The following is a 21,818-nucleotide window of genomic DNA, read 5'->3' on the forward strand; positions in this document are numbered from 1 at the left end:
AGTCGAAGGACCGCAACTGGTTGAAAAAGGAGTGCATAGCCATTCAGCAACCTGAAGAAATGAAGACTGTCTTAAACAACGATAAGGAAGGAGAACAGGTCTCTCTCAAGGAGACTTTACTGAATGACAGAAGTTAAGATGAAGCAAGTGAGTTCCGTAAAGAAAAGGAAAACCTGTTGAAAGACCTTCACTCAGGTCAAAGTTCATATCCCTGGAGAATTACGAAGAGAAACAGGAAGAAGTTAGCATCACTCTGAACAAACTGAAGAACCAGTTGGCAGAGAAGACGCAGCAATGTTCAAGGCTCCCGGAGGAAGCCAACAGACATAAGGAGACAGAAGAGCTGAAAAATCAGCTGAATGAAGCTAAGGAGGCTTTGAAAGCAAAAGTTGTAGAACTTTCCAAGATGTGAGTAGATAGTGAAATCATGGGAAGCTCAACTACTGAACTAAGACAAATTGAGATTTCACCTGAAAGAAGTCTGGCCGACAGTGAAGTCAAAAAGAAGGCCGAGATTAAACTCTGTGGTAGAAAGAAGAAGTCAAAAAGGAAGGTGGTTCCGAAAAGACAATAAAAGGCAGGAATGAAAAAGTTAAAAAGTGAATCGTTGGAAACTAAACTTGCTCACTTCCTATTTCACTACAGTACAACAGGTGCGACACCTGCAGAAATACTGATGAGGCACCATCTTCGAACAAGACTAAGCCTGATATGTCCCAGTTTGGAGGGGAAGGTAGAGAAAAGTCAAGAGAACCAAAAAGCAACTCATGATTTGCATAGTCGTGTGCGACAATTTACTGTTGGAGAAACAGTATATGTAAGGAATTTCGGTGGAGGACTGAAGTGGTTAACTGATAAATTAAGCTCTGTGACTGGACCAGAAGCGGAGGGCCGGATCAGCTGAAAGCATGTGGATCATTTTAGAAGAAGGGAGATACCCCATCAAAATCCTGTTCCACCAGTAACCATTGCTGAACCTGTGGTTCCTGTTGAAGTTGCTCAACCAATGATAGACATGCCCAATGCCTCTGTCGGAGTGGAAGAAACTGAATTACCTGTGCCTAATGAGGTACCTGATATTAATGCGGTTCTAGAGAATGTGATTCCTGCAAAATGATCGAAAGTCGTGGGGCTACGATGTTCCACACTGATCAGGAAACTACCTGCAAGACTGAAATTGTAATTTCATGACCTGTGTAATTATTGTAATGTCATGAGATAAATATCCTTGTAAATAGAAAATGTACAAAAAAGTTAAAGAGGGAGGAATGAAGTAATAACGTTAGGATATAGCTTTAAGAATAATCCTGTTATAAGATCACATGATCTGTGTAAACCAATGAGTTAGCAGCGCGGGGAACCTGTAGGAGAGACTCCTTTTTCAGTTATAGAGTTAGATGCACACATGTAGCTGCTGCTGCTACCTTGTAAAAGAGGTTTTAAAGATCTTCCCTGCAATTACCGACCAGTCAGTTTAACTTCGGTGGTAGAGAAACTACTAGAAACAATTATTCGGGATAGAATTAATAGTCACATGGAAAAATGTGGATTGATTTGGAAGAGTCAGCATGGATTTGTTAAAGGAAAATCATGTCTAACTAACTTGCAGGAGTTTTTTGAAGAGGTAACAGAGATGGTGGATGAGGGCAATGCTGTTAATGTGATGTATATGTACTTCCAAAAGGCGTTCGATACAGTGCCACACAACAGACTTGTGAGGAAAGTTATAGGTCATGGAATAAAAGGGACAGTAGTAACATGGATACAAAATTGGCTGAGGGATAGGAAACAAAGAGTAATGGTTAATGGATATTTTTCAGGCTGGAAGAAGGTTTGTAGTGGAGTTCCCCAGCGTTCAGTATTAGGACCATTGCTTTTCCTGATATATATATAAATAATCTAGATCTTGGTGTGCAAGGGGACACAAATCTTGGGAGAATTGTAAAGTGTGAGGAGGAAGTGTAGAACTTCAAAAGGACATTGACATATCGGTGGAGTGGGCAGATAGGCGGCAGATGAAGTTCATTGCGGAGAAGTGTGAGGTGATGCACTTCGGTATAAAGAACATGGAGAGACAGTATAAAATAAAGGATACTATTCTAAAGAGTGCAGGAGCAGAGAGACCTGGGTGTATACGTACATAAGTCATTAAAGGTGGCAGGACAGGTAGAGAGAGCTGTAACTAAAGCATCCAGCATTCTAGGCTTCATTAATAGGGGCATCGAGGACAAGAGCAGGACGTATCAGGCTTAGTCTTGTTCGAAGACGGTACCTCATCAGTAATTCTGTAGGTGTTGCACCTGTCATAGTGTATGGGGTTGTTCTGTAGTGAAATAGGAAATGAGCAAGTTTAGTTTCCAATGATTCACCTGTTAACTTTTTCATTCCCACCTTTTATTGTCTTTTCGGAACCTTCTTCCTTTTTGCCGCCTTCTTTCTGCCGCAAAGTTTATGATGAACTTATATAAGACATTGGTTAGACCTCAGCTGGAGTATTGTGTACAGTTCTGGGTGCCACACTAAAGGAAGGATGTGAATGTATTGGAGAGAGTACAGAAGAGGTTTACGAGAATGGTCCAGGGATGAGACACTTCAGTTTTTGAGGAAAGATTGGAGATGCTGTGATTGTTTTCGATGGAGAGGAGAAGGCTAAGAGGAGACCCGATAGAAGTTTTCAAAGTCATGAGGGGTCTGCACAGAGTAGATAGGGAGCAACTGTTCCTGCTCGTAAATGGATAGAGAACCAGAGGGCACAGTTCTAAAGTGTTTTATAAAAGAAGCAAATGTAAGGTGAGAAAAAAAACTTTTTCACACAGCGAGCAGTTAGGTTAGGAGTGCACTACCTGGAAGTGTGGTGGAGGCAGGTTCAATTGAGGCATTCAGGACAGCATTGGATGATGATTATTTAAACAGAAACAATGTGCAGAGTTATGGGGAAGAGGCACTAAGTTAAAATACTTAGAGAGCCGGCACAGACACGACGGGCCAAATGGCCTCCTTCCACACCATAACAATTCTGTGAAGTTCAATGTTTCTGCCAAGAAAAGTTGCTTGGAATATCAACTCTATAATACAGGGCTCCCCAGTTGTATCCCTGAAATGTTGCAGTTATTCATCTTCCAAAATCTCCTAGATTCTGGAAAGGCCCCATGGATTGGATAATTGATAATGTAATACCTCTATTTTAGAAAGGAGTGAGCCGGAAAGCAAGAAGTTACAGTTCAGTCATAAGGAATATGCTGGAATCCATAAGGAGGTTATAGCAGGACATTTAGAAAATCATAATACAATTAGGCAGAGTCAGTTTTATGAAAGGGAAATCATGTTTGATTAATTTATTAGAGTTCTTTGAGGAAATAACAAACAAGATGGGTAAAGTGAACCAGTAGATGTACTTGGATTTCCAAAAGGCATTTAATAATGAGCCACATCAAAGCCATAACTACACAAAATAAGAGCTCATGGTGTAGGGATTACATATTAGCATGGATAGAGGATTGGTTAGCTACTGGGAAGCAGAGAGTAGGGTAATTTTTGGGTTGGCAAGCTGCCACCAGTGGAGTGCCACAGAGATCAGTATTGGGGCCTCAGTTATTTACAATCTATATCAATGTTTGGATGAAGGGACCAAATGTATGGTAGCTCAATTTACTGGGTAAAGACGGATAGGAAAATAATTTTTCAAGAGGCTATAAAGAGTCTGCAAAGGGTTTTAGATAGGCTAAATGAGTAGGAAAGAGTTTGGCAGATGGAGTATAATATGGGAAAACAGCCTCCTCCTGCTCCGAATTCTTATGTTCATAGCAGATGTACGCAGCATCCAATGAGCAACAATTCTGTGTTTAGCAGACCAGGGGTATTATCAGCCTCTGTGCTAAATCATTGCCCAAACCTTCTCCCATTTTGCTTAATCATATTAACTGAAAGAACAAAAATCACCAATCTAGCAGTCACAATGTCCTTTGCTTTCTTACCAGCCGAACAGGACAGTCAGTTGGGTGGGGGTGGTGGAGGAGGTTGGGTGGGGGCGGAAGCATGCAGCAATCCAATGGTCCTATCGTTACGCTTCCCATGTGAAATAGCAGCCTCCTTGCATAACATCCAGCAATAGGTCCACTTTGCTAATGGCTCAGCAGAAGTCAGAAGCCAATTTTAAACTACCACAAGGTGAATTGCACCAGTCATGATTAGTCCATTCTCCCGCAAACAATCAAATAGACATGGCCCCCCAGCTATTTCCCTGAAATGCTGTAGATATTCATTTTACAATCAGTCCAGTAGTGTATCCATTTTAATTGGAAGGCAATGATAAACCACCACGGACAAACTGTCAAGAAAACAGCCTGATGAAGCTTCGGAAGACAATGAGCTAAGGACCTGCCTTTGGGCAGAGCACACATTACATGATGGAAAGTATGACAGCCCATGTAAGCATTTAATATTAATTTGCTCAGTTTTGTCCCAATTGTTTGTGAATTCACATCTATTTTGTAACAGTGGGGAAAATGGATAGTGTAGAAGGTGAATCTTAGTAGGTTACAAACTGTGCCAGCTATTTCTCAGGCTCAGCACAAAGAGCTACGTATGTAAGTGTTCATTTGCTACAGAAAAGGGAAACATTTGCACTGTCTAGTCAAAACAGCAAACCCTCACCATTGGATAATTGCAGTCCATAGAGCCACCCAGTGGTTTAAACCAAAGCAGTTTTATGGGAGGGACTTGAAAGATTGCTGGGCTATGTGTGGAATGCAAACTAGAGCAGAGACATTAGATCTTTCATAGATAAACTGATCTGCCATGGCCTAGAGCAATCAACCACTTCCCCAGCAGAATGTGTAGGTCATCTAGGCCGCAAGAACCTGGTTGAATTTCTAATTAGTTTAGAAAGACACACAATGGATTCAACTTGCGATTTAGCCTGCGGCTCTGTTTCAGAAAGTATGAGACAATATTCAGCTCTGCTTAAGTGTTAGAGACCATATTGTCTAACACCACCCAATTTAAAAAAAGGTAGATAAATGACAAAGGAATGAATGATGAGGTGACTTCAAACTTGGGTCTGAAAGGGATGTACAGCAGTAAAGCAAGCCTGACATTGTGGTTCCTGTGGTGTCCCAATGTATCATGCACTAGAGACCAGGAGTATGACATAAATTTAAAGTCTAAATCTAAAGCTTGAAGTCTACAGCACTTGGGACAGATATACTCTCGTTGGCAAGGAGCATTGAGAAATGTTGGCCCCCAGTAAGGCACATATTGGCCGCACGTTCAAAGGCCTGTGATTAAGGCCACACTATGACAGGGCAAGGACTGGGTGTGGTCAGCCCAAAATGACCATCCTCGCTCCGCCAGTGGAGGTGGTTCTGGAGCTTGAGACGAATCAATAGAGCCAATCCGTTGGCCAAGGCAAGGTTGGAGGAAGGTTCTGGGGATGTGAGATTCCAAGGCTGCATAGCTCTCTCCAGCAAACTGCACTTTGGGCAGGGACGGGTGTGGAGCAACTGTCTCGGAAACTGGCAAGGCTGTCAGGAAGGTGGCACTGATGTCTTCTGATTGTGGAGGCTTCCACTATTCGGGGAGAGTGGTCTGCCTGAATGCAAAAAGGCCTAAGGTTCAAACACTGCCTATCATCTCCTAATGGTACCGGTGTGTTTTGAGGAAGTCAGTCTCTCTGAAGTCACCTCATATGCTGACGATAATCATTATTCTCCTAGTCTTTGTTTCCGCCTACAAGACAAACATTGGCAGCAGCTGCCATAAGCCCGGAGGGACCCTTGCTAACCTCTGCAGATGACAGATACTCAAAACAGCGCAGCATCGCGTTCTTATACAAAAGAAAAATATTGTGGGTGCTGGAAATATGAAATAATTCTTGTTCTGCACCCAGCACCAATGCAAATACATGCACCTCAGTGGGTACGTGCAAGTTGGCTCTAAGGGATCTAAGAGAGCACATCATCGTTGCAAGAGCAGTTGTCAGAGACAGAGATGGAGCAGACCTTTGGCACTTGGGGGAAGTGTTGGATGTGACCTAAATGTTGAGCCTCAGTCTGATGATGAGCCTCTGGAGTCAATCATCAGATGCTGGATATACAGTATGAGGTTTGTGGCAGGGATTCCAGAGGGATTGTGCACACTGGCGCAGATGATGGAGGACTCCATACAGGCCATGAGCACTGCAATCACCCGCTCTAAAGAACACATGGTCTCTTCCATTGAGACTCACAGCTGTCATGGAGGGCCAAACCCAGCATCTCACTGATGGGGTACTGAGCATACTTGGTATTGACCTGCACTCTGCTGCCTTGTTGCAGCTCTGGGGCCCAGAGCCAGGGTGAGAATGGGTCGAGGAGCCTGGAAACACATCCAGGTCCTGAGTCCTCTCAGGAAAGCATGATAGACTTCCTGGCAACAGATGAACAGCCCGTCATCACAGACACACACGCCTCAGGCCACTCCTGATGGCGACAGCCTCTCCTGCGTCCCTCTGCCATTGACAGAGTGTCATGGGGACAGGTGACCCTTCTGCCATTATGCAGGAGAACACCACCTCCACCAGGGCCCTCACAGCCTCAGGTGACCAGAGGATACCCACCAAAATCATCAGTCAAGGGGGCAGCAGCAGCGAGGGGAAGGGATCTTACCCCGTCAGAATCAGAAAATTTTAAGGAAACACCTCTTTAGTCATACATGGATGATTTTCATGTGATTTTTGGTTAATACTAATAGCTTGTTATTTAAGTAAGTGTTCTTAGAACATGATATTCCAGCTGCATTGATGCAATACTGTTGTGTAATGGAATAAATCCATCACATTATACAACAGTATTGCGTTAGTGGACTAGGTGGTGTCATGGGAAGTTTGTGTTCACATTGCAGCCCTCTGAACAACATTATTCATTGATCCCACCTAGCTCTTAGCAGACACAGCCCTGGTGTTCATGAGAGAGAGAGAGAGAGAGAGAGATAAGATGAGAAGGTGGCAAGGGCCAAGGTGTTGTGGACACATTAAAAGGACTCATCTCTAAGGTGATGATCTGTTGGTATCCAGGCCCTCCTGTGACCAGACCTGACTGACTGGCATGGCTCACCTGCCACTTCAAAGGCCAGGGCTGCATCAATCACATGACCCTCCCTGCAGGGGCAGCTGTACAATGCACAGCACGTTATGACCATAGGTGACACTTGCACAAGTGTGTCCTGATCTTTCAGGGCATCAGAACCATTGATCAGGCCAAAGAGCTGCATCCCAACAATCCTGAAACAAGTGGCCCATGTTTATAGCTTCGCTTAAGCCAGGGAGATAGCCCATGCACTGGTGGCACCAGCCCATCTCCTACAAGGATAGCCAGCTGTAAAAAGTCTTCAGGGATACCTGGCACTGTTTGTAATCTTTTTTCCCAGTAGGGACTATTGGCTGGATAGTGTCTTCTCCATCTCCCTGACAGCTGCTGTTGCCTCCCCTCTGCAACTCAGTATCAGTGGACCACTAAGCACACCCTGTCCTTGCCCAACTGTCCTCTTCTCACTGGGATGAGGTACTGCAATGCTCATCACAAATGGTGTAATGTACAATTTTGCCTGCAACATCTAGCAGCTCCCCTTCCCTCAGGAATGGCCTAACGATGTTTTAAATGGAAAGAAAAGTAAGTGTAACCACAATACCAAAGTCTCCAGGAGCTATTCTGGTAAAGTTAGCCACAGTCCTGCTTACAACCTTTATGCCTGCCTTTGCAGCACTTACCCCCACAAAAAAAAATTCCTACTTCCCATGTTTCCTATGCCCGGTCCGTCGCCGCGCTCAGGCCACATTCCGGTCCGTCGCCGCGCTCAGGCCACATTCCGGTCCGTCGCCGCGCTCAGGCCACATTCCGGTCCGTCGCCGCGCTCAGGCCACATTCCGGTCCGTCGCCGCGCTCAAGTTCAAACACCCTTTAATGAATTTAAAAATGGCAGGCAGCCTGCCAATTTTGGCATCCACCTGACATGGTATTATGAGAAACCTGGACATTGGCAGATTTTAAGAACTCGTAGGATAGCAGCAGTCACAAACTAGATATCAAATTCAGCCTTGTGTCTTAGAAAAAGCCTGCATGTCCAATAAGATTTGACTATGCCTCCACCAATCATGCCTTTCAAATAATAGTTACCAGAAGAGAAATTAACATGGCCACCAGAAGGTTAGAGAAATGGTACTAGCCAAGTTGCCCTTCCAGAGATCCAGAATGGACATGAGGAACCAAGTGGTTCCAGCACAAGCAAGCCCTTTCAAGATTCAGTTCTACTTCCCTCCCGGTCCTAAGCCTTAGTTGTACTGTTGATAAAACTCTAGTTAGACATACTAACATTGATCCACCTCAACTTCAAACACTAAATTTGCAACAAGTCAGGCAAGCCTTATGCATGACAGGATTTAGGCAGCTAGGATAGTTGGCTAAACACAGTAAGAATGATAGTTTGCATGCATGCATCTCCACCCTCAAACCAACTGCAGGAAATAAAAAGCTACACAACTTAGTTTTGCTGAAGTTCAGTGCAGTGTTATTTGCTCAGAAAATCACTGAAGAGATGACTGGAGTCATGTTAAGACACTGCTCTATATTTGAAATATTGTACAGACATACCCAAGTTTAAAAAATGATTGTTTCAAAATTACATACAATTAGTGCAGTTCACTACCATTGTGTAGGATAAAGGTGTAGAAGGTGGTATGAAGAAAAAAATTAAGTGCTTTGTCTTTTTTTAAAAAAGTGTCCAAAACAAGCACTGCTAATTAGAGCAAACCAAATAACTCCATCCACAGAAGCCAACACATGTGGCATCAAGTTGTATCAATTTCCCAAAGCTGGGACAAGGGATTTCTTCAGTGTTCAGCCTCTTTGTCCAATCCAAAAGGTCCCACCCAAAGCACATGCACAGAGCAAGCCACAAAATCCTAGAAACAATACAATTCCAAGAAGAATGTAAGTGACTGTGGTGGCCCAGAAGGCAAAAAGGTACAAGGTTTTATCACAGTAATTAGGAGAAGCTTTGTCAATATAATCTGGCTCGTAGATGCTGTAGATCCAAATGTTTCCTAGGAAAGACAAATACAAAAAATGTATTACTTCCATTGCACATTCCCCAGGAAAAGAATTATTGCAGGAGATCCAATCTGCTTTAATTTTACAATTTTTATTGTAAAGATATAGCATTGTTTGTGATCTCCAGTTCAGAGTGTAATTTTCCTGTCTGAGTTTGATCTGCACCACCCTTGATGTTACTGGCAGTGACCACAGGCATTATAACTGCACATACAACAAAGTATACCCTCTGCAGTAGCAAACTCAGCTTTTGTAATATTTTGGCTGGTTGGTTATGCACTTTAGAACTGAATTTAGTAAGGACCCTCAGGCTGGAGGGATTACTTAAACGGCTTCAATGAGTTTTGAAAAGCAAATTTAATCATAGCATTACAAGTGACAAGTTATTTAGCACTGATTGGTAGCATGGTTAAGTTTGTGCAGACAAGCAACAGGTCACTGGAACTGAATTTGTCTGGTCTCTTACAAAAAAATCTCCTCCACTACAAAAAACCCTTATGTGAGATCAGATTTTGATTCAAACCTAGGATATGAAGCTACATAAGGCAGCTACAAGATTAGCTTCCAAAGTTGGCATGTTTAAGTACAATCCTGACTCAGGCTTTTTGCCTCTTCCTTGATCATTAGTAGATCTGGGGTTAGAGGCAGCCAGGGACAGACATACAATGCCATATTTAAGCTAAATAGAGAAACAGCCAGTTTACCCATCAAGTACTGCTTGCTGGTATGGATCAATGTTGATAACAGTTCAAATTGTGCCATTTAACTGTTGCTGAATGGGGAAGTCTTACTTTGTCTTGCTACATAGGATTTGGTCACAACCACTACAACCTATTTCTGGACTCAATGCAGTGTCTAATCAGTAGTCTGTGGAGGTGAGACAAGAAGCCCCAAATTTGCCAATCTGATTCTTGAATCCTTTGACTTTTTGCACTATTTGGTATGTTGTTTTTTCCTGCAACTGAACCTAGAGGTTGTGGGGAGCAGGGGGCAAGTGGTGAGGAGTGGGGTAAACTTACTGTTGGGTGTCAAGTCTAATTAAATATAAATATCAATTTAAATTATTAATAATTGAAATGGAGTTATGTAGTTCCTACCCCCTCTATTACTCTTATGCATTAAGGGGTTGATCAGAGGAGCCTCAAGGCAATTCTGAAAACAGTCAAATACTCATACATGCAACCTAAATAATCAGCTCATTTTAACAAGTTATGTATGTTTCAGTCAACCAAGTAGTACCCATTATAAACCAGATGAAGGAGAACAGCGATATCACACTTTTCCAAGCTTGGCCAATTTTATTGAAAACCGGATTGTTGCTTTCATCATTTGGGGTGCATGAAACCAGTGATATCATCACAAAGAAGAGTGTAAAGCTTCCAGAAACAATCAGATAAATTGGGATCAAGTATTGCTTGGTGCAAGAATCCAAATAGACAGTGCCTGTAAAGGGAAGGGAAAGAAACATGGAAAAATGTTAGCAAAGGGACATTTCACTACTGGAATTAATTCCAAAGTCATGGAATCAGGAATAGACTACCCAGTATTCTCTTTCCTCCTCCTCTCTTTCTCCCCCCCCCCCCAAACCCAAATTGCCAATTCTCTTACTCCCAGTTAGGAAAGCTCCAATATCCCCAGAATTTAACCTTCCCAGGTTTCTACTACACTTGGAAAAAAAAAAGTGCTTCCCAATTTCCTAAGTGGCTTAACTCTAACATTGCCCCATTGCTCACATGTAGATATTGCACTGGCTAGATTGAACTATTTAATATTTTAAAAGCACATTTAAATCCAATTACTCCTTAATTTTAAGTTACTGGTTCTCTCATTTGGCTGCTCAAAATGAAATGTAAAATCCTTAAACTACCTGTTCTAACCAAAATTGTTCCCAGTTGTATTGAAGCAAGTTTGGTACAAGAATCAGTAACTATTTTAACAAAAAAGCTACTTGATCATATCTCCTCAACATGAACAGCATCAGCACTTGCCAAAACAAATTGATAAACATCTAGCTAAACAGCTTTTAATTTGAAGCTCTCACCAATAGTGATGGAGGCAATTGCCAAGAGTGATGTCATAATTTTCATGGACACTGAAAGAGAATTTTAAAAGTTTAATATACTACATGTATTATTTTCCAAATCAATGCACTACATGAGGTTGCTGTTCAGCTCATCTTGTTTGACCTTTGAGAGCTATCCAATTGGACCCATTCCCCAGCCCCACCCAAAAATCAGTAAAACTTGGAAGGGGTAAATTTATTGATTCTGCAGCCACCCTTTCAGGCAATGCAATCAAGGCAACAACTTGCCGTGTAGAAATCTCATCTCTGGTTCTTGTCCCCATGTGTTCATAGCATTTGTAGCTGTGGCATGAGGCTGTGAGGTTTGCAGACTTGCTACTTCAGCCTAGTTGAGTTGCAATAAATAAATTCCAAACAGGTTGAAGGGCCAAGGAGGATCAGGAATTTAGGGCAATCTTGTGTTGATCTTTTAGATTTGAGTGGTATTATTTGAACAAGTTTAGAGCATTGTAAAGGCAAAGCTCACTGATGTGAAATTCTGTGAAATTCTCTTCAATTCAGCTTTGCAGAAATGTCACAAGCACAGCAGATCCCTTAAAACTGGGACATGTTTCTAGAGAAGTCCCATTCCCCAAAGCAGCCCTCCACTGACTAAAGTATTTCTTCATTTCATGTTTAAGTATTGTGCATTTTTTTAAAAAATGAAGCACTAGCTGTGCCATGGTAAATTTTAAGACAAGAGGCTTAAACATAACAAAATTTGAAGTCATTTGGCCCACAACCAATACAGCAGCTGTATTTTACAGTTAGTATATTTGTCTGTTGACTATATGGTCTCAAGATCAGTTCATTAGACTTGGTGATTAAATAGTACCTGATGCCACTGGGGAATTTGGAGGCTCTTCAATAGTCCGAAGGAGTGGAGTGTACAAGCTACTTTCAAGGTCCATGTCACCAGCCACTTCCTATCTGCAGCACCTACAATTAGGAGGGGTGTATTCATGTCAACAGGAAACAATCACCCATCTTATTTTGATCCAACTTTCAGTTAAAAAGGAGTTCTATCTTTTAGGTCATTTTGCTTGGACCTATTGGCCAAGTGTAGGCAACACATGGAACACCTACTGTTTCAGCTACCCTTATGCTCAACACCCCAAAAACCTCCTGGCTATCTTAATTTGCACATCAACTCGATAATGAGACCCAGTCAAATCTCAAGGATCACCTTTTTGAAGTCAGATTGGCAAGGACAAAAAAGTGCTCCTTGATCTGCATGTTTTCCAGCATCTTATCTTGCAGCAGTAATATTTCAGCATCTTATCTTGCAGCAGTAATATTTCAGCATCTTATCTTGCAGCAGTAATATTTCAGCATCTTATCTTGCAGCAGTAATATTTCAGCATCTTATCTTGCAGCAGTAGTATTTCAGCATCTTATCTTGCAGCAGTAATATTTCAGCATCTTATCTTGCAGCAGTAATATTTCAGCATCTTATCTTGCAGCAGTAATATTTCAGCATCTTATCTTGCAGCAGTAATATTTCAGCATCTTATCTTGCAGCAGTAATATTTCAGCATCTTATCTTGCAGCAGTAATATTTCAGCATCTTATCTTGCAGCAGTAATATTTCAGCATCTTATCTTGCAGCAGTAATATTTCAGCATCTTATCTTGCAGCAGTAATATTTCAGCATCTTATCTTGCAGCAGTAATATTTCAGCATCTTATCTTGCAGCAGTAATATTTCAGCATCTTATCTTGCAGCAGTAATATTTCAGCATCTTATCTTGCAGCAGTAATATTTCAGCATCTTATCTTGCAGCAGTAATATTTCAGCATCTTATCTTGCAGCAGTAATATTTCAGCATCTTATCTTGCAGCAGTAATATTTCAGCATCTTATCTTGCAGCAGTAATATTTCAGCATCTTATCTTGCAGCAGTAATATTTCAGCATCTTATCTTGCAGCAGTAATATTTCAGCATCTTATCTTGCAGCAGTAATATTTCAGCATCTTATCTTGCAGCAGTAATATTTCAGCATCTTATCTTGCAGCAGTAATATTTCAGCATCTTATCTTGCAGCAGTAATATTTCAGCATCTTATCTTGCAGCAGTAATATTTCAGCATCTTATCTTGCAGCAGTAATATTTCAGCATCTTATCTTGCAGCAGTAATATTTCAGCATCTTATCTTGCAGCAGTAATATTTCAGCATCTTATCTTGCAGCAGTAATATTTCAGCATCTTATCTTGCAGCAGTAATATTTCAGCATCTTATCTTGCAGCAGTAATATTTCAGCATCTTATCTTGCAGCAGTAATATTTCAGCATCTTATCTTGCAGCAGTAATATTTCAGCATCTTATCTTGCAGCAGTAATATTTCAGCATCTTATCTTGCAGCAGTAATATTTCAGCATCTTATCTTGCAGCAGTAATATTTCAGCATCTTATCTTGCAGCAGTAATATTTCAGCATCTTATCTTGCAGCAGTAATATTTCAGCATCTTATCTTGCAGCAGTAATATTTCAGCATCTTATCTTGCAGCAGTAATATTTCAGCATCTTATCTTGCAGCAGTAATATTTCAGCATCTTATCTTGCAGCAGTAATATTTCAGCATCTTATCTTGCAGCAGTAATATTTCAGCATCTTATCTTGCAGCAGTAATATTTCAGCATCTTATCTTGCAGCAGTAATATTTCAGCATCTTATCTTGCAGCAGTAATATTTCAGCATCTTATCTTGCAGCAGTAATATTTCAGCATCTTATCTTGCAGCAGTAATATTTCAGCATCTTATCTTGCAGCAGTAATATTTCAGCATCTTATCTTGCAGCAGTAATATTTCAGCATCTTATCTTGCAGCAGTAATATTTCAGCATCTTATCTTGCAGCAGTAATATTTCAGCATCTTATCTTGCAGCAGTAATATTTCAGCATCTTATCTTGCAGCAGTAATATTTCAGCATCTTATCTTGCAGCAGTAATATTTCAGCATCTTATCTTGCAGCAGTAATATTTCAGCATCTTATCTTGCAGCAGTAATATTTCAGCATCTTATCTTGCAGCAGTAATATTTCAGCATCTTATCTTGCAGCAGTAATATTTCAGCATCTTATCTTGCAGCAGTAATATTTCAGCATCTTATCTTGCAGCAGTAATATTTCAGCATCTTATCTTGCAGCAGTAATATTTCAGCATCTTATCTTGCAGCAGTAATATTTCAGCATCTTATCTTGCAGCAGTAATATTTCAGCATCTTATCTTGCAGCAGTAATATTTCAGCATCTTATCTTGCAGCAGTAATATTTCAGCATCTTATCTTGCAGCAGTAATATTTCAGCATCTTATCTTGCAGCAGTAATATTTCAGCATCTTATCTTGCAGCAGTAATATTTCAGCATCTTATCTTGCAGCAGTAATATTTCAGCATCTTATCTTGCAGCAGTAATATTTCAGCATCTTATCTTGCAGCAGTAATATTTCAGCATCTTATCTTGCAGCAGTAATATTTCAGCATCTTATCTTGCAGCAGTAATATTTCAGCATCTTATCTTGCAGCAGTAATATTTCAGCATCTTATCTTGCAGCAGTAATATTTCAGCATCTTATCTTGCAGCAGTAATATTTCAGCATCTTATCTTGCAGCAGTAATATTTCAGCATCTTATCTTGCAGCAGTAATATTTCAGCATCTTATCTTGCAGCAGTAATATTTCAGCATCTTATCTTGCAGCAGTAATATTTCAGCATCTTATCTTGCAGCAGTAATATTTCAGCATCTTATCTTGCAGCAGTAATATTTCAGCATCTTATCTTGCAGCAGTAATATTTCAGCATCTTATCTTGCAGCAGTAATATTTCAGCATCTTATCTTGCAGCAGTAATATTTCAGCATCTTATCTTGCAGCAGTAATATTTCAGCATCTTATCTTGCAGCAGTAATATTTCAGCATCTTATCTTGCAAATACAGCCTCCCATCCATCCGCAAACATCATTGCAGGAAGCCACAAAGAACTAAGCATTGACAAAGACACCCCCTGTAATAAATAGGAGTAAGACTTGGGCTTGCTTTGCCATTCGAGAAGTCATGGCTGAACCTTTACCTCAGCTCCCTATTCCCTCCATCTTCCAATTTCCTTACTGCCCAAAATCTATCATTCTCAGCAACAAATACACAACTGAGCATCCACAGCCTTGGGAATTCACAGCCCTCAATGTTTCATCCTCTTAGTCCTAAATTGCCAGCTCCTTATCACTCTGGACTCTGCAGCCAGGGGAACATCTATCTCTACCTTATGTTTCAAAGAAATCATACATCCTTCAAAACTCCAGAGGATAGAGACCAAAAGGAAAATTATAGTCATCCCCAGGAATCAATCTGCCTTTGCTGCACAGGCAAGTTTATCCTTCCTTGGGTAAAGGCCAAAACTGTAAACAATTACTACAAGACTTCATTCATTCTCCCAAATCCTTCACAATAAATGCAAGTATAGCATTTGTCTTAATTGCTTACTATCCCTACATGATAACTACGAATCATATACAAGGACGCCCAAATCCCTGTGAATCCCAACATTTACTATTCTCGCCTTTTAAAAAAAGTTGTTTTTCCAAACTTGAAATGGCTCCATACTTAACTGCATCTGCCACCTTCCTGCCCACTCACTAACAATTACAAATTTAAAAGTTACACACAAGCGAGTGTATTACCAACGGATAATTTTAAACAGCTAACTTGACCCATTCGTTTGCCCAAACGAGACAAAACGTGGAAAGGGCTCCAAGTAGGAACTCTGGGTGATTCTAACGGCTTGGTCCAGGTCAACGCATTTAGTCAGCCCGCCCTTCAAAATTGTTTTTACATTGAAGGAGAGTCCAGCCATTTTTTTTTTAAATACATAGCTGTTTCCAAAAGGAGAAATTGCTCCTACTTCGGTTAGGGCAAAATAATGACAAGACAGTGCTGACATGGGGGCGATACACGGGGCACTTCAAGTGTTAATAGTTCAGGGAGGAGTGGGCATCCTGCCAGCAGACCAATTCATTAGACTTTACAACAGGGGATCAAGTCGTATGATTATATCGTGGGTCTCTTCGCTTATACTAAAAGCCAGTGAGTTTACAAGTAACATTTTTCTCCTCTCTCTCTATATTGGTTAACACGCCCGAGACACTAGTTATTACCTGCAACAATCAACCGGGGTGATAAAGAGTTTCAAAGGGAATCCGATCGGAAATTTGAAAAAGCGAAGCTTGATGAGGGTAAATTTCCTCCTACGTCTCTTCAAGCGGAAGAATGAGTTGGGTCGATGAGTAAACACAATGACAATCCGAGGCACTTTTAGCTCGGAACTATTCCTCCTTACCAAACCGCTTAAAGAGAAAACACAAATTCTACGTGAAATTTTCGTGTCCAGAATCGATTTTAATAAGATCCACAGGGACTCTAATTTCAAATTAACACACACACACACAAAAGTGACAAGTTTCAACTTCCCCACCCCAAGAAGCTGTTGAGTTAAATAAGAACCGTTCTGTCAATTAAACAGAATTAATTCTGTCAAATTCAGAACGAGATGCGAAAACAAAAAAAAAACTGGTTCCAGGTCGATTAACATTAACCACTCCCTGTAATTCATAAGAAACCTGATGCTTACACGGCGCAAGACACGTCCCTTCCAATTTCTTCAAACTCAAAATCTCGTGTTTAAGTTTGGTTTTTAATAGGTTGCTTACGAAGAGCCACTCCAAACGTTTGCAGCAGGCGTGTATCCGACTAGCGAAGAAGAGTTTACTGCATTGTATTGGTGTGTGTCTGGGTGGGGTGGTCATTCTGCTTGTCACTATGTGCTTCTTCTAATAAACTTTATGGAGATAGGATTAGGTCATTTTTGTTTTAAATTGACTATTAACGGTGTCCCAGAGTCATCAAGTAAAAATCAACTGGGGTAAATGTTCTGGACGCCTGGTCAGTCCGTGGCAGATGGATCCCCTACCCGATGAGCTCAGGCCTTTCACCTGGAGCAGGACCAGCCTCCTCTATCTGGGGGTCCATCTCTGCCCTGCTGAGGAATCCTGGCCGGCGAATTGGCAGGAACTGGAGACGAAAGTCACCGCTTGCCTGCGGCGCTAGAAGCACTGCTTCGAGTGCTGTCTTGTCGGGGTTGAGTTCTGGTCATAAACCGGCTGATTGCCGCCATGCTGTGGTACCAGCTGGTCACTATGACCCCTCCCCCGGATTTGTCACGAAAATCCAGAGAATGCTCGTTGACTTCTTCTGGGACAAAAGATTGCACTGGGTCGCTGCTGAGGTTCTGAGTCTCCCGCTTAGGGAAGGCGGTCAGGTGCTGGTGTACCTTTGCACCCAGGTGGCGACTTTCCACCTTCAGGCCCTGCAGTGATATCTTTACGTTGAGACCCCTCCAAGATGGTGTATTTCTTCTGCCAGGTGCACGGCCTGAATTATGACGTGCAGCTCCTGTTTATAGAGCTGAGGGGCCTTCGTGGCTCCTTGCAGACATTGCCCGTCTTTTACCAGGACCTGATCAAAGTCTGGAACATGGTCGTCTCGCGACGCAGCTCTCCCCCCGTCAGGAGTAGCAGCTATCGTCAGAGAGCGGCTGCTCAGGAACCTGCCCCTCCGCCCCTTTCAGTGGCTGGCGGAGAAGGAGGCCTGTGGCTGCCGGGGTGACCAGGATCGGGGACGTGCTGGGTGGCAGAGGAGTGGGCTGGATGCTCCCGCATGAGTTGGCATGTTGTGCGTCCATGGGCGTCCAGCTCACGGCCGATGCCATTCAAGACCTCAGGACAGTTGTGCTCGGACCCGAAGTCATACTGGGCCTCGAGGTGGCTCAGGTGTGCGGTGGTCTTCCATCTGAGCGTTCCCATGTTCGGACAGAATTCCACATTGGCCCCAAGCCCCGAACCCTCCCTCAGGAGCAGGTGCCCCGCAATATGAGTCGCCTCGGGGAAATGCCCTCCGTGTCCTTTAGCACGACGCGGAGGGGCTTCCTGTACGGGCTGCTGCTGCACACCCTTCACTTCCTTGCCCTCACCCGCTGCCCGGACACGCCCTGGCATGCCTTGTTGCCGTCCGGGGTGGAGGTCCCCGTTGGGGGGGCCCTCTACGGAGGTGTCCTCCCGCTGCCCATTGGGGACTTGGGGTGGAGGGTGTTGCTTGCAGCAGTAGAATGTGTCGGTTCACAGACTCCCAGGATACCTGCCCTTTTTGCGGTCTTGTGGAGTCCGTGGACCACTTTTATGTTAATTGTTGTAGACTGCACTCCCTTTTCAGTTATTTAAAAAACCTTTTATTACTGTTTTGTTTATACTTCAGTCCCATGCTCCTGATCTACAGACACCCAGTGTGGAGGGGGTCGGGGAGGGAGGAGGACCTCCTCGTGAACCTGCTCCTGGGCCTGGCCGAGTTGGCCATCAACAGGTCCAGGCAGCGGGTGATCGAGGGGGTCATCCCACCTGACTGTCTGCCCCTCTTCCGCGGCTATGTTCACAGCTGGATGTCCCTGGAAAGGGAGCACGCGGTGTCTGCTGGCACTGTCGAGGCCTCCCATGCCCGGTGGGCACCGCGGGGGGTTGGGGTGCTTTATCCACCCTATTAATCACATTTTGATTTGATGTTTGTAAGTTTTCTTTAAACTTTGTCTTTGGTTTTACAGCTATCTTAATTTAGGGGCTGTGTTTATTTTATCCCTCATTTTGTTTATTTGGTTGGCTTCAAAAGAGCTAAATACTGTGGCTACAAGGGCAAGTTAGAGGCTGGGAATTCTGTGGAGAGTAACTCACCTCCTGACTCCCCAAAGCTTGTCCACTATCTTCAGGGCACAAATCAGGAGTGTGGCGGAATAGTCCCCAATCTCCTGGATGAGTTCAGCTCCCACAACATCCAAGAAGCTTGACACTGTCCAGGACAAAGCAGCCCGCTTGATGACAGCACATCCGCAAACATTCACTCTCTCCACCACCTACGCACAGTAGCAGCAGTGTAAGCCATCTACAAGATGTACTGCAGCAACTCACCAAGATTCCTTTGACAAAACCTTCCAAACTGGCAATCTCTACCACCCAGAAGGACAAGGGTAGCAGATAGATGGAAACACCGCCACCTGTAAGTTTCCCCTCCAAGCCACACACCATCTTGACTTGGAAATATATCGCCTTTTCTTCGCTGTCACTTCATCAAAAATCCTGGATCTCCCTCCCTAACAGCACTTTGGGTGTATCTACACCACATGGACTGCAGTGATTTAAGAAGGCAGCTCACCACCATCTCAAGGGCAACTAGGGATAGGCAATAAATGCTGACCGAGCCAGTGATGCCCACATCCTGTGAAAGAATATATTAAAAAAAAGTTGTAATGTAGGAAATGCAGCAGCAAAATGTGGGTACAGCAAGCTCCCACAAAGTATCGTGATAGCCAGCTAATCCATATAGTGATGTTGGTTGAAGTATAAATATTGGGCCAGAATGCCAGGGAGAACTCTCCTTTGAAATATTGGGACAGGATCTTTAACATCCACCTGAGAGAGTAGGAGGGGCCTTCAGTTTTACAGATTCTGAAGAGTCATATTGGGCTCTGAACATTAACTCTGTTTTTCTCTCCCCCACAGATGCTGCCAGACCTGCTGAGTTTTTCTAGTGCTTCCTGTTTTTAACCTCAGTTTAACGTCTCATCCGAAAGACAGCACCTCTGACGGTGCAGCACTCCCTCAGTACAGCACTGGCGGCGTTAGCTTTGATATTGTGCTGCATCAGAAGGGGCATTGTGGGATCAAAGAAGAGCAAGAGAGTTCTGCTCTTCTGGCCAATATTTATCCCTCAATCAACATCACAAAAAACGCTTTCCTGGTCACTATCACATTGGTGTTTGTGGGAGCTTACTTTGTATAAAATAGCTGCTGTTTTTCTTACGTTATAACAGTGACTACACTTCAAAAGTGAATTGGCTGTAAAGCACTTTGAGATGTCCTGGGGTTGTGAAAGGTACTATAGAAATGCAAGACATCCCTTTTGTCTCTCCCCTGCCATTTCGTTTTCTCTGACATGCTCTCACCTGTTTTTCAAGTTTGTTCGCCCCCGTTTGCTGTCTTTATCTCATCTGTAATCTGAATCTTTAATATTTTGCTTTGCTCTCCAGTTTTCTCTCTCCCTTCTCTTCTCTCCCACTCATTCTTATCCAATTTTTGAACCAACGGTATGGTCTCCATCCCAAATGTTTTCCTTTTGGGCTTAACATGTTCTCCTCATGCCTAAGTGTGAAGGGCCTTGGACTGTTTTCTAGAAAATGTGATGTAGCCAACTGTAGTAATCTGATGTGTAATATACTTTTAAGACGAATGCTGTAATGAAAGATCACATTGACTTAGTATCCAATAGCAGAGTAGCGCGGGCTACCTCTGTCTTGAGCTAGGGTCTGAAGTGTAAAGGCAGAGTTTTGAGTTGTAAGCACACAAGTGTGGCCCCTGAGTTCCTTTTGTAAATAAACAGAATGTGTTTATTCTAAGAACGATCTGCTGATCTTCTATGTCTTTGGTACCAACTTGGTCACCCTGAAACAAGTGTGCAGCCCCGATCCTTAAGTCCCAACAAACCCGGGTTTAGGATCCAACAAACTGGCGACAAGAGTAAAAAAAAAGCAAGAGAAAAACACACGAGAGGACGAGAAAAAGCAAGAACGATCGAAGGAAATCGAGAGAGCCGAAATCGAGCGGTACCTCGCACGGTAACTGTAAGTGAGGAAAAATCTCCGTCTTGATCATCGAAGCAATCCCCTCAGAGCCTGCTGCAATTTGGAAGAGTTGAACCTTTGGACCCAGCCTCCGACGATTGGTCTCATTGTGTTCTTCTTCCAGGCGACCAGCATTGCCGGGGAGGAGAAGAAGCGCGCGATCCTCTTATCCCGCGTAAGACACATGGAGTAATTCGAAATTTGTTGGTGCCCCAGATTCGAAAAGTTTTGATGGCTTAGCAAGCCTCGTAAAGAATCATTGCCAGCCAAAGCCTTTGGTGACGATGCAACGGTTCAAATTTAACTCAAGGAATAGAGCCACGGGGGAAACAGTTGCTTGTTACGTGGCAAGTCTGAAACAATTAACAGAATATTGCGAGTTTGGTACATCTATCAAAGGTATGCTTAGAGATCATTTGATGTGCGGTATAAATGACGACGGAATTCAGAAGAAACAAATTTGGATCTTCAGAAGGCATTGGAAATTGTTCTGGCAATGGAATGTGCAGTGTGGGACTCTAAAGACATACAGGGAGTGCAAAACGGCACTGTCCTCTACAATGGGCGGGGAGCCTCAGCCAAAAAAGATTGCAAAAGTACAAGGCTTTGCTCAGAACTTGGGAAGCAGCCACCGCTAGCAAACAAATAAAAAGAGATGACTTAGCAGCGAAAACATGGCATAATGGCAACAGAGGTAGAAGCAGACAACCTTGTAATGAACCACAGTTTAAAAAGATCAAATGTTTTTTTTCTGTCATCGGGAAGGACACCTCATGAGACATTGTAAAATAGAATCAGGCAGACTTTCAAACAAAAGCAAAAACCCAGTGAGATCCTACAGTGTTGAAAAGCCTGAAGTAATAGCTTCAGATATTTATTTGTTGTATAATTTAAAGGTAGGAACCATGAGAGTGAATGAGAGGCCTATCAGAATGGAGGTGGACACAGGAGCATCCATTGTGT

General features: G+C 42.8%; 1 protein-coding gene across 5 annotated transcripts; it reads right to left on the reverse strand.

Annotated features, from left to right (window-relative positions):
• Window positions 1–8,578: 8,578 nt before the first annotated feature.
• On the reverse strand, window positions 8,579–16,886 carry LOC121272187 (transmembrane protein 272-like). 5 transcript variants are annotated; one of them, XM_041178701.1, is made up of 6 exons: window positions 16,767–16,840; window positions 16,294–16,482; window positions 11,981–12,084; window positions 11,125–11,175; window positions 10,323–10,526; window positions 8,579–9,076 (listed from the first exon to the last, which is right to left on the reverse strand). In XM_041178701.1, the coding sequence occupies exons 3-6, from the start codon at window positions 12,054–12,056 to the stop codon at window positions 8,871–8,873; spliced, it is 537 nt and encodes a 178-aa protein (XP_041034635.1). In that variant the 5' UTR covers window positions 12,057–12,084; window positions 16,294–16,482; window positions 16,767–16,840; the 3' UTR covers window positions 8,579–8,870. The 5 variants fall into 5 exon arrangements, with proteins under 5 accessions (XP_041034635.1, XP_041034637.1, XP_041034634.1 ...); XM_041178703.1 differs by lacking the exon at window positions 16,294–16,482 and having other exon boundaries at window positions 16,767–16,886; XM_041178700.1 differs by lacking the exon at window positions 16,767–16,840 and having other exon boundaries at window positions 16,294–16,710.
• Between the last annotated feature and the right edge of the window lie 4,932 nt (window positions 16,887–21,818).

Source organism: Carcharodon carcharias, chromosome 33, assembly GCF_017639515.1.
Source record: "Carcharodon carcharias isolate sCarCar2 chromosome 33, sCarCar2.pri, whole genome shotgun sequence".
Lineage (NCBI taxonomy): Eukaryota > Metazoa > Chordata > Chondrichthyes > Lamniformes > Lamnidae > Carcharodon > Carcharodon carcharias.

Coding starts and splice junctions, on each gene's coding strand:
- LOC121272187 (XM_041178703.1), bottom strand. CDS start 12,056: ATGGACCTTGAAAGTAGCTTGTACACTCCACTCCTTCGGACTATTGAA. Junction 11,176..11,980: donor AAATTCCCCAGTGGCATCAG/GTACTATTTAAT, acceptor ATTCTCTTTCAG/TGTCCATGAAAATTATGACA. Junction 9,077..10,322: donor CTTCATCTGGTTTATAATGG/GTACTACTTGGT, acceptor TGTCTTTCCTAG/GAAACATTTGGATCTACAGC.